The following is a 14,093-nucleotide window of genomic DNA, read 5'->3' on the forward strand; positions in this document are numbered from 1 at the left end:
ACTGCAGGGGATCAGGGTCTCCACAGATGTCTGATCTCGCTCCTCTAAGTCCTTATGCAATCTATGGTATTTCTACATTCAGCCTCCATTGTGTATAGGCTGTTTACATAAGATAACATCCAAGCAGTGCTGGGCAGATTACTTGTGAATTGTAATCAGGTACTGATTACAAATTACACGGCAAAAAGTGCAATCATACATACATTTTTGGGGTAATCTAATCCAATTACTTTTGGATTACTTCCAACCTAATTGTATTTTATTTTATGTCACATGAGTATGATCATCATTTTAACATAAAAGTACAAAGAGGATGTAATCATATGTTAATATGTAATCATGTAATCTATAAAAAGTAATTGTAGTCCAATTACAATTTTAAAATATTATTTAATCCAATTACAAGTACTTTATTTTTTAATCTGATTAAGTAATCCAGATTACATATAATCCGTTACTACCCAGCACTGCATCCCAGGTACCCTTTGATTTTCATCTGTACAATTTCAATTATATTCCAGGTTCAGTACACATTAAGATCAATCGACGGCATTTATGGCATACTGTTGTTTCCACAAAAATGTTTTTTGACCCCTCCCTCATTTTCTTTAAAAAAGCATAAATCTGGGTTCCAGTGAGGCACTTATAATGGAAGTGAATGGTGCCAGTCATTAAATGTTAAAATACTCAAAGTTTTAAAAGTATAGCCACAAGACGTAAACAATTTGAGTGTTGTTAGTGTGATAATATCCCTTACTAACCTTTTCTGTGTAAAGTAATATGTAATTTTACAACTTTGTTGCCATGATTATGTAATGTCAACAAACCCTAAAACAACTGTTAAATTACAATTGAAAAAACTTTACAGCTCAAATAATACATGAATTTTAACAGAAGAATTAATGTGTGCTTTTATAAAATTATAAGTTTCACATTTCTGCATTTAAACCCTCCAAAAATTGGCCCCATTCACTTCCATTGTAAGTGCCTCACTGAAACCTCGATTTTTGCTTCTTTTATTTTTTTTTTTAAAGAAAAGGAGGGACAAGTCGAAATGATTTTTTGTGGTAATCAACATTATGCCAGAAATGCTGTCAATTGAGCTTAACTTATATGGATATTCCCATGCGTCCATTAGCTGCTTATTTAGCAATTTCTGAATATTTCTAAAACTAGATATTTACATTGAGGTTGATCCATATTATGCAATATTGTGACAGTCAGGTTTGGATTTTTTCATTTTGTACAAATCACTCTTGAAGTGGTAAGAGAGTTTTTATTATTAACTTAATTATTTTTAAGGGGATTGGGGAGGTTTTGAATTCTTTGTAGCTTTTGTGAACTCATTATAGAGAGTAATAAACATAAGATATCAAAAGATCTGAAGTATATTAAAGGAAATATTGAGCATGTTTTATTTTTAATTTTCAAAAAAATCTTTTTTGCTGATACTCTATATAACCTGTTATTTCTATGTACCTGTGGTCAACCTTTTCAATATTTTAACAGCAAAAATAATATTCAACACAGGTGGAGATAGAACAGTACAGGCTAACTTTTCCCTCAATAATTAAATATCCTTAAAAACTAAATCCATCCTACCCTATTAATATGCAGATGAGTCATACTAATGAGGTGTCCTGCTCTAGAATAATTATTAGTATATTTCAGTAAAACATTCTTCATGTCTTGCACTTTTGAACAAAGTTAGCTCACCTCTTTAAATAGACAGTCATGAAGCGAGAGGTGGAAGAGGTGGACCGTTGGGAATAAATGCACCTGAGTCATCAGAGTCAACATGAGTGTGGAGGAGAAATGTAAATGAATGAGTTACTCAGAAAGAGGACAGTATATTCTCAGCTCTTACAGGTGACAGCATAAGTGCAATGACTCGTCCACATTGATAGTTAACCCTATTCACACACTATTCTCTGTGTAAAATAATTCAAGTTTAATAAGAGTTTTAAGGGAGGAGATGGGCATAACACAGGTGGTCAGTCAGGGAACAGTCAAATCCTAATTGGGAATATCCATTCAGGGCAGTTCATTGCTCATCATAGCAAGTTTTCGGTTGTGGTAGACCCAACTAGTTCAGCACTCCCCTAAAGGCACTTCTCAGTCCAGAAATACCCAGATTAGTATCTCTATGGCAACCAGCCTCACAGACGGTACCTTCACAGTCCATCCACCTCTTCAGTCCTCTGCATGACTAAATGAATAAATGACTTAATAAACAAACAAATAAATAATTAAATAAAATCCCACTCATATGTCAAAGTAAATCATTTCTTTTGGTGCAGAGGTGGCAAAAAAGTACAAGTGCAGGCTCTCTTTTCTAAGTGTTCCATTGCTGCCTGAAGGACATAATTGCACCTGTATTACAAAATGTACATCATTCAACAGTATTAGCTAAACAACTGTCATCCCAAATGGAGAGGAGAGAGAGAATGAACAGTTTGAACACTGGGTGAACATATTTTACACATAAAATGTACCTTAACACCAGACAGCATAATGGTAGGCATGACAACCAGACAAAGAGATAGACAGAGCGTCTAGATCTCTTATGATGCACCTGTCTCTGTCACTGACTTATTTAACTATTCAGCAAAGAGTCTAGACATCTGTCAAGGTCTATTTATTAAGGGAGATTAGAGAGGAAAGTTTAATGTAATTGATGATGTTCTCTGTTGAAGTTCAAGTCGTACTTTTCATCAACTCACTATTCAATAAACAAACTTTGCCTTAAAGGGATAGTTCACCCAAAAATGAAAATTCTCTCATCATTTACTCACCCTCATGCCATCCCAGATGTGTATGACTATCTTTCTTCTGCAGAACACAAATGAAGATTTTTAGAAGAATATTTCAGAATTTTAAATTTTTTTTTGCTATAAATTCTTCTCCCTGCTCAGTAGGTGGCGATATGCTTGAAGAATGTTCCTTTCTAAGGAAAGTATTTTGGTAGTTTTTGTTGCTGTTTAGTGTTTTGGGAGAAAATAAAATCAAAAGTGCCTTTTACACCTGGGGGCCTTTAGCCTCGTTGTACCCTACTATAAGTCAATCAATCAATCAGTCAATTAAACTTTGGTTAATGTTTGTGGTTATGATTGATTGTTGTTTCTCAATAGAGCGCAACAGTTCCTGCCCAATTTTTCAGCTGTCTTGGTTTTCCATAAGGATTTCATAAAATCCTCCATAAAAGAGTTCAAACCAACCAGCTCCGAGGTGAATCACAAATTAAAACTTGGATTTGAAGCAAAGAAGTATTTCAAAATCGGACCAAAAGACAAAGGACTGTGAACGTCTTAAATGAGGGAATGAACTACAATTCCCATGAAGCATTGCAAATGATGTAGCTTAATTGAATTCAAAACTATGGAAAAATATAAAACAATTGATTTAAAGTTGTTGATTATATTTGGGACTATAGGGAAACAGATCGATTTTGTCATTCACAGTGTGTCATGGAAGTGGGTGGTTGCTGCTGGGCTCTTTTTCCACAGTTTGTCTTGGTGCATTTCTCTGCTAGATAATGGGTAGTGTAGTTTTTCACAAGGACTTCTGCTATTAAACTATTTTTTTATAAAGTTGAAATAATGCTGACTGATGGCTTCAGTAGAAGCATATACCATCGATTAACAACCTCACCGCTCACTGTAGGTCTGTCTTTAAAGGTTTATATGTTATAGTTAATAATCAATTCCCCTATGAATGGCAATTTTACTTCTGGGAACAGACTGTTTTTGAATTTGACTGTTGTCCTTCTATTTTTATTAAACATCATCAGAAAGGGTTTTGTTCCCACTCAAATTAAGGATACATTCCTAATGGACAGCTCAACACTCACATAATTTGATTCAGTGGATTACAGATCCAAAAGGTTACCATGATATCTCTTAGTATGGCAAACTGTATTAGATCATCAGGGAACAGCTGATTCTATTTATCACCTTTTTTTTTATTGTCAAGTTTCTCAGATTATTTCGTCTGTGGCACATGAAAAATAAAATGATCAGTACTGCCCTCTTTACCTCAGACCTTTTCTACAAGAATGAGGGTATAATACAAACGGTAGTATCTATACATTTATAGCAGCACATGTACCGTATATGAGGTGAATATCTACTTATATCAGAAGCTGTGATGGAGGGACTGTAACAAGTTCTTAGTTCGGGGCAATGGAGGAGTCAGGAGACAACGAAGCAGGTTCAAAGTCAGTCTTTTTAATTGGAACCACACAATCCTCCCCCCCCCCTCTCTCCCCCTCTCTCTCCCTCCCCCCTCCCCCCTCTCTCTCCCCCTCTCTCCCTCCCCCATCCCCCTCTCTCTCCCCCTCTCCCCCTCTCTCCCCTCCCCCCTCTCTCTCTCTCTCTCCCTCTCTCTCTCTCCTCCCCCCTCCCTCCCTCTCTCTCTCTCTCCTCCCTCCCTCTCTCTCTCCCTCCTCTCTCTCTCCATTCCCCCCTCCTCCCTCCCTCTATTTCCCCCCTCCTCCCTCTATCTATTTCCCCCCTCCTCCCTCTCTCTCTCTCCTCCCCTCTATTTCCCCCCCTCCTCCCTCTCTCTCTCTCCCTCCCTCCCTCTTTCTCTCTCCTCCCCTCTATTTCCCCCCTCCTCCCTCTCTCTCTCCCCCTCCCTCCCTCTCTCTCTCCCCTCCCTCCCTCCCTCTCTCTCTCCCCTCCCTCCCTCCCTCTCTCTCTCCCCTCTCTCTCCCCCCTCTCTCTCCCTCCCTCCCTCTCTCTCCCCCTCCCTCCCTCTCTCTCCCCCTCCCTCCCTCTCTCTCTCTCCCTCCCTCCCTCTCTCTCTCCCTCCCTCTCTCTCTCTCCCCCCTCTCTCTCTCTCCCTCCCCCCTCTCTCTCTCCCCCCTTTCTCTCTCTCTCTCCCTCCCTCTCCCCCCTTTCTCTCTCTCTCCCCCCTCTCCCTCTCCCCCCTCTCTCTCTCTCTCCCCCTTTCTCTCTCTCCCCCCCTCTCTCTCCCCCCTTTCTCTCTCTCCCCCCTCTCCCTCTCCCCCCCTCTCTCTCTCCCCCCCTCTCTCTCTCTCTCTCTCTCTCTCTCCTGTCGTGCTTGACGAACATCCTCTCTGATGCTCTGGCGTGCCTTTTAAGCCTTCCTCCCCTATCACTGTAATGAGAGACAGGTGTTAGAGATACTTATGAGCCAGGTGACGAGCCTTACCGCTCTCCCGCAGACTAACACATGACCACACCCCCCATGCCACAAAGACTTTTATGTGATAAGTTATAGTGTGCAAGAGTCACACCATTTGTATGTTATTACCTTGTTAAAAAGTGTCAAAAGCCAATTGTTCAAGCCATAAAACACTTCACATCAGGTTAAATAGAAACTGATATTAAAATACTATTTCTAATCTGTTTTTATGACTAAGCCTGCTATCAAAAGTAAGTAACATGATAATATGTATGGGCTGATAAAGTGGAGTGGATGGCCAGTAAAATGAGAGTGGAAATTCTGAAGCATGTTTTCATTCACTGGTAAATGACACACTGGCTCTCTCCCCCTGTTAAAACAGCACTATGACGCAGACTGCCTCGTGTTGACCGTGCCAGTTGGGGCTAACGAGGTTGTACTGCTTTTCCAACCCTTGTTGGATTTTCCAGTCCAAAACTTTTGTTCAATACGCTCAAGTTAGAAGCAAGTCTAGGCAAAGAGGGCTGTGAACATGCAGTGGGAAAGATTCTCAGATTTAATAATGGAAATGTGGCAACTAAAGTTGGCAGTTATATTAAAAGAGATCCATCACTAACAACTGGCAGTTAAACCCCATAAGTCATGTGTTTCATTAGTGATGTATTGCAGATACGATCTCCCGTGTATGTGTAATGTACTGCGAGCACTTGCCCAGTTTTCACCACTGGATTTATGGTTTCTATAATATACTAAGCTTTTTACCAGTCAAAGTGCAGTAATCTTCAGTTCTCCCTCATTAAAAGCACTATGTCTCTTTAACACACTAATCTGTGTAAATGGCATTGTTCACTTTAATGACTTTCATCATTACATGGAAGTAAAGAAATAATAGCAAATGTCCATTTACATTTGTGTCTATTCACAATTGTGTGAGTTTAAATCCATTTGTTAGAGGCTACACAAAGTTTTTTTTATGCCTGTTTTAAAGGATAGTCTACACTGGAAGCGTCGAAGTAAACATACAGAATGTACAGACCACAGACTACATTTTTGTTTGAAAACACATGGGTTGTTCTACGTTCATGGCTCTCATCCGCACTGGAATGGCACGGAAAACAAAGACTTTCAAAAACGCTCTTCATAACAGCATACTTTGGAAAACTATGTTATGAAAATGACAACAGGGTTTTCAAACATAAACGGATAGTGTGGACGTGGCTGCAGAATTTCAAGAACGCACACTAGTACTGACAGTGGCATCTCAGACTCATTATTTCTTGTGGAACACAAACAATTAATTAACCCAACATGTCATGGACCGCTGGGTTAAGTAATGACCGAAAATTCTCCGTCACTTCATTTACCGATTTTTGAAATATTGATGGATAACTCCAAATGCTGTCCATCATTTTGACAGATAAAAAAGAAACAAAATCGTTTGAACCTAGTACATTAGTTTTGACCTCTCTCTCTCTCTCTCACACAGACACAGTGGGAGTGTGTTTGTGTGAGAGAGAGTGAGGGATGATGAGTTTCTTTCTTCTGCTCAACACAAATTAAGATTTTTGGAAGAATATTTCAGCTCTATAGGTCCATACAATGCAAATTAATGGGTACCAAAATGTTGAATCTCCAAAATGCACATAAAGGCAGCATAACAGCAATCCATGACACTCCAGTGGTTAAATCTATATCTTTAGATATGATAATTGTTGATGAGAAACATTTTTTACAAAAAATTCTCCTCTCTGCCCAGTAGGTGTCGATATGCACAAAAAATGTGAATTGCAAAAAAAAAACAAGAAAGAGGAATGTGAAAGTGAATGTGGAGATTGATTGTAAAATAAACAACTGTTTCTCACCCACACTTATCATATTGCCTCCGAAGTTCTAAGTAGGTAACACTGTAGTAAACCTGAGATGCTTGCTACTTAAACCTACAAAATATTTAAATCAACATGATTAAAAAAAGATATAATGCATAAAAAATAAATAAATATTGTTGTAGTTATGACTAGCGCACAGCCCAAAGACTTGAAGGAACAAATAAAATAAATAAAAAGCACAGAGCAGATGTATAATTAAATGTGGTAGACATGTCAAAATCCAGCTGGCACAGCATTAAATACAAGCTTTATGATTTAAAATACTCCAGTATGTTATTTTGGCTCAGATGTGACAAAGTATAAACGGCTAAACATAAGAAGAGACACTGACATACCACATCTCAGTCTCCCATTTGCTGTCTAGGTAGATTTCCATGGCAACCACCGTAGCCTGAGATGTGGATTCTATCACCTGAGATGTGGAGTCTCACAAGACTGACCTCTACTATTTAGTCAAATTAATGAGGCCTTCTAGGTGGACTTTGTCACCATTCGTCACATTTCACCTAATTAAATTTGTTTTGTCACCCCTAAAAGTATTCAGAACTTAATGGAATATTCGGGGTTCAATACAAGTTAAGCTCAATCGACAGCATTTGTGGCATAATATTGATTACCACAAAAATTAGTTTTGACTCATCCGTCCTTTTCTTTAAAAGAACAAAAGCAAAAATCGAGGTTATAGTGAGGCACTTACAATGGAAGTGAATGGGATCAATTTTGGAAAGTTTAAAGGCAGAAATGTGAAGCTTATAATTTTATAAAAGCACTTACATTAATTCTTCTGATAAAACTTGTTTATTATTTGAGCTGTAAAGTTGTTTAAACCCTCATTTTTACAGTCATTTTAGGGTTTGTTGACATTAAATCATCAGGGTAATGGAAGTTGTAAAATTGGCTATAACTTTACACAGAAAAAACATTTCTAATCCATTTTTGCAATAACCTTTAATCAGCTGGTAGTGGATGTATGAAGTAATTTCCCCTCATCACAAAGATGTAGTTCATCACATGAACTATGCACATGTTCTATAAATATTTGTGAACCACAAAGTGTCCTATTACTTCTTACCTTAATTTTGATAGTATATGTTTTTTAATTGAAAACCAAACTTTTGTTTTGTGAAATGTTTTGCCTGAACAGTGTGCTAGTGCTATCTTTCTTTAAAATAAAGTTTTACATTTTAAATATTTTATATAACACCTAAATACATTTTGATAAAGTAAAACATGCTAAATATATTTTGCTATTGCTATTTGCTAAAAAATAAAATAAAAATTAAAGTGCAGAATTTCACATCACACGAGAACATAAACACACAATTCTTTTGATTGTAGGTATTATTGACCTTGATAATCATTTCCATTTCCAGTGAACATGACATCATTTGACATGACAGAAGGGTAATCATGGCACAAGAAGGGTGAAAACACAAGAAAACACATTATAAGGCAATACACAACATTAGACTCCTTTTTCCAGTATACATTTATACAAACTTCTAGGTGTCAAGGTTGCTCAATGTTGTGCACATTGTTTAAATAATAAGAATAATAATAATAATAATAATAATTTAAACTTAAATCTGTAATTTATACTTTTAATGATGAAATATTGGTTGTTTTTGTAATTTCTTATTCTTGTATGGGGTATCGATAATCTCTCTGGGGACACTGAAATTGTGCACTGAAATTGCTTGATTCCTATGTAAATCCGATGTAAAAAGTTGTGATATTTATACTGAAGTATTATGTAAACCAATTAATGTTTTGGTATGAGAAAATGACCTCTGAATGTATTATAAAAGCATGCAGTGAATCCAGAGAGGGCCTGACTTATTAGCTTAAGTCTATAAAAACTAATTCCAAATATGGAGATAGCAGCATGCTGGAAACAGTACCAAAAGAATGCATTCTCTCATTCAAATTAAAATTAATAATACATTAATTATCAAATACAGCAGTAAGCACTTTCATTCAAATTTAAATGATTATTCAAATTAATATTAGCCATCTTACTGTGGAGAAACAGAAACCTTTTGAGGCGAAAGGAATGTGTGATGTCATGTGAACGGTATTTAAGGAAGGACTTAAGCTGTGTATTGACAAGCATGTCTATGTTTGAAAATTAAGTGCACTTATCAGACAGATCACATGCTGGAGCAGCAACCAGTGTTCATCTAGTTTGGACATTGCTGGCCAGACCAAAACATCATCAAATAATAAAGACAATAACCAGTAAGAAAGCCACAAAATATTCACTTCATAAGACTAAAATATCAAATATCCAGCCATTATTGGTTGATTTGCATGAGCTTGTAAGTACTTTAAAAAAGCTAATTTAAAAAAAATATAGTAATAGTGAGTCTGAAGTGAAACCAAAATAAAATATAATCTTTTGTAAATTCACCAGCATGTGCACAAATGAAATGAGAGAGAGAGACGTTCTATGAGGTATAGATACTCCGTGACTATACTCCCTGTGAATTCAATGAATTTTCTAAAACATCACCAAAATTCCTCCAACAAAGCACATCTAAAACATCCTCAAACATGCATCATAAACTCCTTGCCAATCCAAAATAAATTATATAAATGACTACAATAAGCTATATACTGAGACCATAAACTGTGTAAAAGGCATGATGATCCACACAAAAAGGGATAGTTTTCATTAATAGTTTGAAGTATTATTTCGTGTGTGGATCATCATGCATTTTCTTAATCTCGTTGAGCAAAGCAGACCTATGCACCAATTGAGGAAAAGGGCTGTAAGATAAGAGAGCAATTTTATTTTGGACCATGAACTGAATGAGCATGTACTGCAAACCATGATTTAACCTTCCTCTCTCGTCTTTCTTTTCAAGCCTTAGTCAAGACGTCAGTGCTACAAAACTGAAACTGTCTAATGGATTGCACTGGTTCTCAACAAAGAGTTCTCCTTCATATCATCTGGAGTTATGCTTCTTTCCCCAGTTACTTTGGTGAGCTTTACAGAGCTTGATGGCAGGCATTAACTCTAACCTTGTGTTGATTATATACTGTAGCTAACGGATGATATCCAGATAGTGAAGATCAGTGTAGAGTGCATTGATTAGCAGGGTCAAAAGGTGGTTGCTGTCACGCAGGCAGTGGCCTGAATACTTGATGAACTGGCAGGCCTGGTTCACAGACGCCTGCAGCTCTGAATACTGCTTATTGCTGGGCATCGCTTCCAGCAAAGCTAAGGCCTGAAGACAGAGAGTAAGCATTTAAAGATGCTATAACAATACTTTGATTTAAAAATCACCTGATTGCCTTCACTATTTCATTTTAAATAATTCTGCGGTGTGACAAATGAATTTTTAAAAGTATGAATTTTTTATAAATGTATGATGTTGTAAAATCTGCATGCATAATAATAATAATAATAAAATAATTAATTAATAATAAGTTAAAAAACAATTAGAAAAAAGGTTTTTAAAAAAGCTTTACATGAAGTTTAGCATGTTAACATGTCAACTTTCCAAAAGTATTTCATGCCATCTAACCAAACACTGTAGAAGTAAACTTAGACCAATGAAATTGTAAAATGTGAGGAAGGCTAGAAATCAACTTGGCTCAATAATTTTCACATCTTGCCTGTTTATTTCACACATTTCTCTCATCCCCTGGAAACTCTTACCTGTTGGGCTTTAGCTGAGAGCTGCAGCTCTGTGCCTGCATGAAGACGCAGCTGAGACTCTGAAGGAACCTGGACCAGAAGGAATGCCATCATGCTGCGTGCAACAACCCGAAACCTGAAACAAAGTTAGAACAGACATTGTGAGATGCACAATCCAGAGATTACTTGATGTGCAAATGAAGTAACCATTATTTGTTGTAACTTATCCAATTATTTTCACTTCCAATCTGGCCACCATGCCAAAAATGTAGCTTGTGCAGAAATGAATTATCATTCTTGTCTCACCTGCTGGAAAGTGGGGATTTCCTCCCAAGGCCAATGGCTCCCAGGATGCCTGAATTCAGTCTTTCCTCACCAAGCTGGGCCAGTCGGTTCTGGAATGCCATTAATGTGAGAATCAGAGTGTCAAGTCCACACGAGTTCTCTTGATCCACCTGGATCTGCAGAAGCTCCAACACTTTGTGCCACCACAAGAACAACTTTGCCTCATCGGCTGGACCACTGCAAGGACAGACAACACATTTTCTTAGGTTGTAAACAATCCTATACTAAGCACTAAATGTAAAAGAGAATTTTTTTACGATCTCTGCAGTCCTAAACTGCCTCCTATAAGGCTTCTCTATGAGTCCTTCAATGTGTGAAAGAACAGCACCAAAAGTAGATAGCAGTGCTTAAGTGTATGGCTGTTTGGTTAACAATATGTTACCTAGGAAAGACCTGGTTGATCCACGAGCTGAGCAGCACTAAGGTCTTCTTCTCATTGAGGAGAGTCTGCTCCAGGTTCAGCCTTTGGAGGATGTAGACATACAAGGTGAGATAACTGCCCAGGCTCAGGCTCTCCTGGATGAAGTCCTCAACAGTCAGCTCAGGAACCTGCAGAGAGACCAGTATGGGCCCCCAACCAGAGTACTGATCAACACAACCAACTGAAAGAGAGAGAAGATATTGGTAGAAGATGTGTCTTCCTCAACTCCAGTTAGAATGTTTTCTTTCATACAGTATCTACAACAACTAGAATGGACATTTAAAGCTGAAGTGTGTCATTTCTGCTAGCAGCACTAAGTGGAATAGCAAGAACAATCACTGTTTTCTAACAGAAAAAAAAAAAAAAAAAAAGAAAAAAGAAAAAAAAAACTCCCCTTGTCTTCCAAACAGACAGTCCTGCCCCAAACTCACACCATTGGTTGAGCCAATGTTGTAGTGTCTGGCTGGAAAGGCCACTCAAACAAACAGAGCCACACTGTTTTCACTTTTAGGTGAAATCAACATTATAAAGGCTAATGTACAGTTGTTAAGCTGGGATACGAGAAAATAATTCAAGCTGTTTTTAAAGATGTACTGTTTCAGTGGCATACCCAAAATTAAAGGCTTATAACAAGAAGTGTTTGGCATCATTTTAAAGAAAACTTTTTTTTATGATATAGATTATGATCAATTCTGAGACTCTCAATTATTTCTTAAAAGTTCTTATTATTTTTCTGATTTGACATTATATACCTCAGGGTGTAAATAAGGTGGCTCCAAAAAAACTGCTTTTGTTTTGTTTCCTATCATGTCTCCTGTAACTGAGTCAAATTATGTTTTGATACGACAAGGCATTCAAAAGTTATAGCATTACAAAAATAATTTATCCTAGTGTCCAAAAACATCTTTTAAGTGTCCAAAAGCCTCTCCAAACAAATAATGAGTTACATTCTGTGCCATTTGAGTCATCATTGAGTCTGTGTCATGTACTTGGCACCATCAGCTGGTGGCCATATGCAATTAGAGTGATTGATCACATGACTCTCTGCCTAAATATGGAAGACTATCACCACTGGTTGGAGCAATCAGAACCCAATCTGATTGGTTTAGTGTTCCATGACGCTAAAGCTTTTCCAATGAAGTGATGTCATCTGATCCAGGAAAGTTAACGTGTTTGTAGCCAGATAGCAAGATGCCAGATGCTGTGTACACATTGTGCTTTGTGTGAGTTATCTAATGCATCCGATTACTTTGTGTTGGCTTGTTGTAAAGATAATTGTCTTCTCTAAGTAATGGTATGTTTTATGTTCTGTTTATTTTTTGTGAAGTTATAAGCGAAAACGTGGCATATATAACAAAACCTGTTCACATGAAACATATACAGCTGAAGTCAGAAGTTTACATACACCTTAGCCAAATACATTTAAACTCACAATTCCTGACATTTAATAGTAGAAAACATTGCCTGTCTTAGGTCAGTTAGGATCACTACTTTATTTTAAGAATGTGAAATGTCAGAATAATAGTAGAGAGAATGATTTATTTCAGCTTTTATTTCTTTCATCACATTCCCAGTGGGTCAGACGTTTACATACACTTTGTTAATATTTGGTAGAAGTGCCTTTAAATTGTTTAACTTGGGTCAGACGTTTTGGGTAGCCTTCCACAAGCTTCTCACAATAAGTTGCTGGAATTTTGGCCCATTCCTCCAGACAGAACTGGTGTAACTGAGTCTGTTTTGTAGGCCTCCTTGCTCGCACACACTTTTTCAGTTCTGCCCACAAATTTTCTATCGGATTGAGGTTAGGGCTTTGTGATGGCCACTCCAGTACCTTGATTTTGTTGTCCTTAAGCCATTTTGAGGTATGCTTGGGGTCATTGTCCATTTTGAAGACCTATTTGCAACCAAGCTTTAACTTCCTGACTGATGTCTTGAGATGTTGCTTCAATATATCCACATAATTTTCCTTCCTCATGATGCCATCTATTTTGTGAAGTGCACCAGTCCCACCTGCAACAAAGCACCCCCACAACATGATGCTGCCACCCCCATGCTTCACGGTTGGGATGGTGTTCTTCAGCTTGCAAGCCTCACCCTTTTTCCTCCAAACATAACGATGGTCATTATGGCCAAACAGTTCAATTTGTTTCATCAGACCAGAGGACATTTCTCCAAAAAGAAAGATCTTTGTCCCTGTGTGCACTTGCAAACTATAGTCTGGCTTTTTTATGGCGGTTTTGGAGCAGTGGCTTCTTCCTTGCTGAGCAGCCTTTCAGGTTATGTCGATATAGGACAAGTTTTACAGTGGACATAGATACTTGTCAACCGGTTTCCTCCAGCATATTCACAATGTCCTTTGCTGTTGTTCTGGGATTGATTTGCACTTTTCGCACCAAACTACGTTCATCTCTAGGAGACAGAATGTGTCTCCTTCCTGGCTGCGTGGTCTAAAGACTTGTCATAATTTTCTGGAATTTTCCAAGCTGCTTAAAGGCACAGTTAACTTAGTGTATGTAAACTTCTGACCCACTGGAATTGTGATATAGTCAATTAAAAGTGAAACAATATGTCTGTATACAACTATTGGAAAAATTACTCATGTCATGCACAAAGTAGATGTACTAAACGACTTGCCAAAACTATAGTTTGC

General features: G+C 37.6%; 1 protein-coding gene across 1 annotated transcript in view; it reads right to left on the reverse strand.

Moving 5' to 3' along the window:
- Window positions 1-6,061: 6,061 nt before the first annotated feature.
- Window positions 6,062-14,093, reverse strand: part of epg5 (ectopic P-granules autophagy protein 5 homolog (C. elegans)) — a 43,449-nt gene continuing 35,417 nt past the window's right edge. Inside the window, exons 42-45 of the mRNA XM_051658333.1 lie at window positions 11,405-11,624; window positions 10,984-11,199; window positions 10,699-10,813; window positions 6,062-10,264 (exon numbers count right to left, since the gene is read on the reverse strand). Coding sequence (XP_051514293.1) covers window positions 10,082-10,264; window positions 10,699-10,813; window positions 10,984-11,199; window positions 11,405-11,624 — 734 coding nt within the window. The 3' untranslated portion in view covers window positions 6,062-10,081. The remainder of the gene's footprint in view (window positions 10,265-10,698; window positions 10,814-10,983; window positions 11,200-11,404; window positions 11,625-14,093) is intronic.

The sequence above is a fragment of the Myxocyprinus asiaticus genome, chromosome 3 (genome assembly GCF_019703515.2).
Source record: "Myxocyprinus asiaticus isolate MX2 ecotype Aquarium Trade chromosome 3, UBuf_Myxa_2, whole genome shotgun sequence".
NCBI lineage: Eukaryota > Metazoa > Chordata > Actinopteri > Cypriniformes > Catostomidae > Myxocyprinus > Myxocyprinus asiaticus.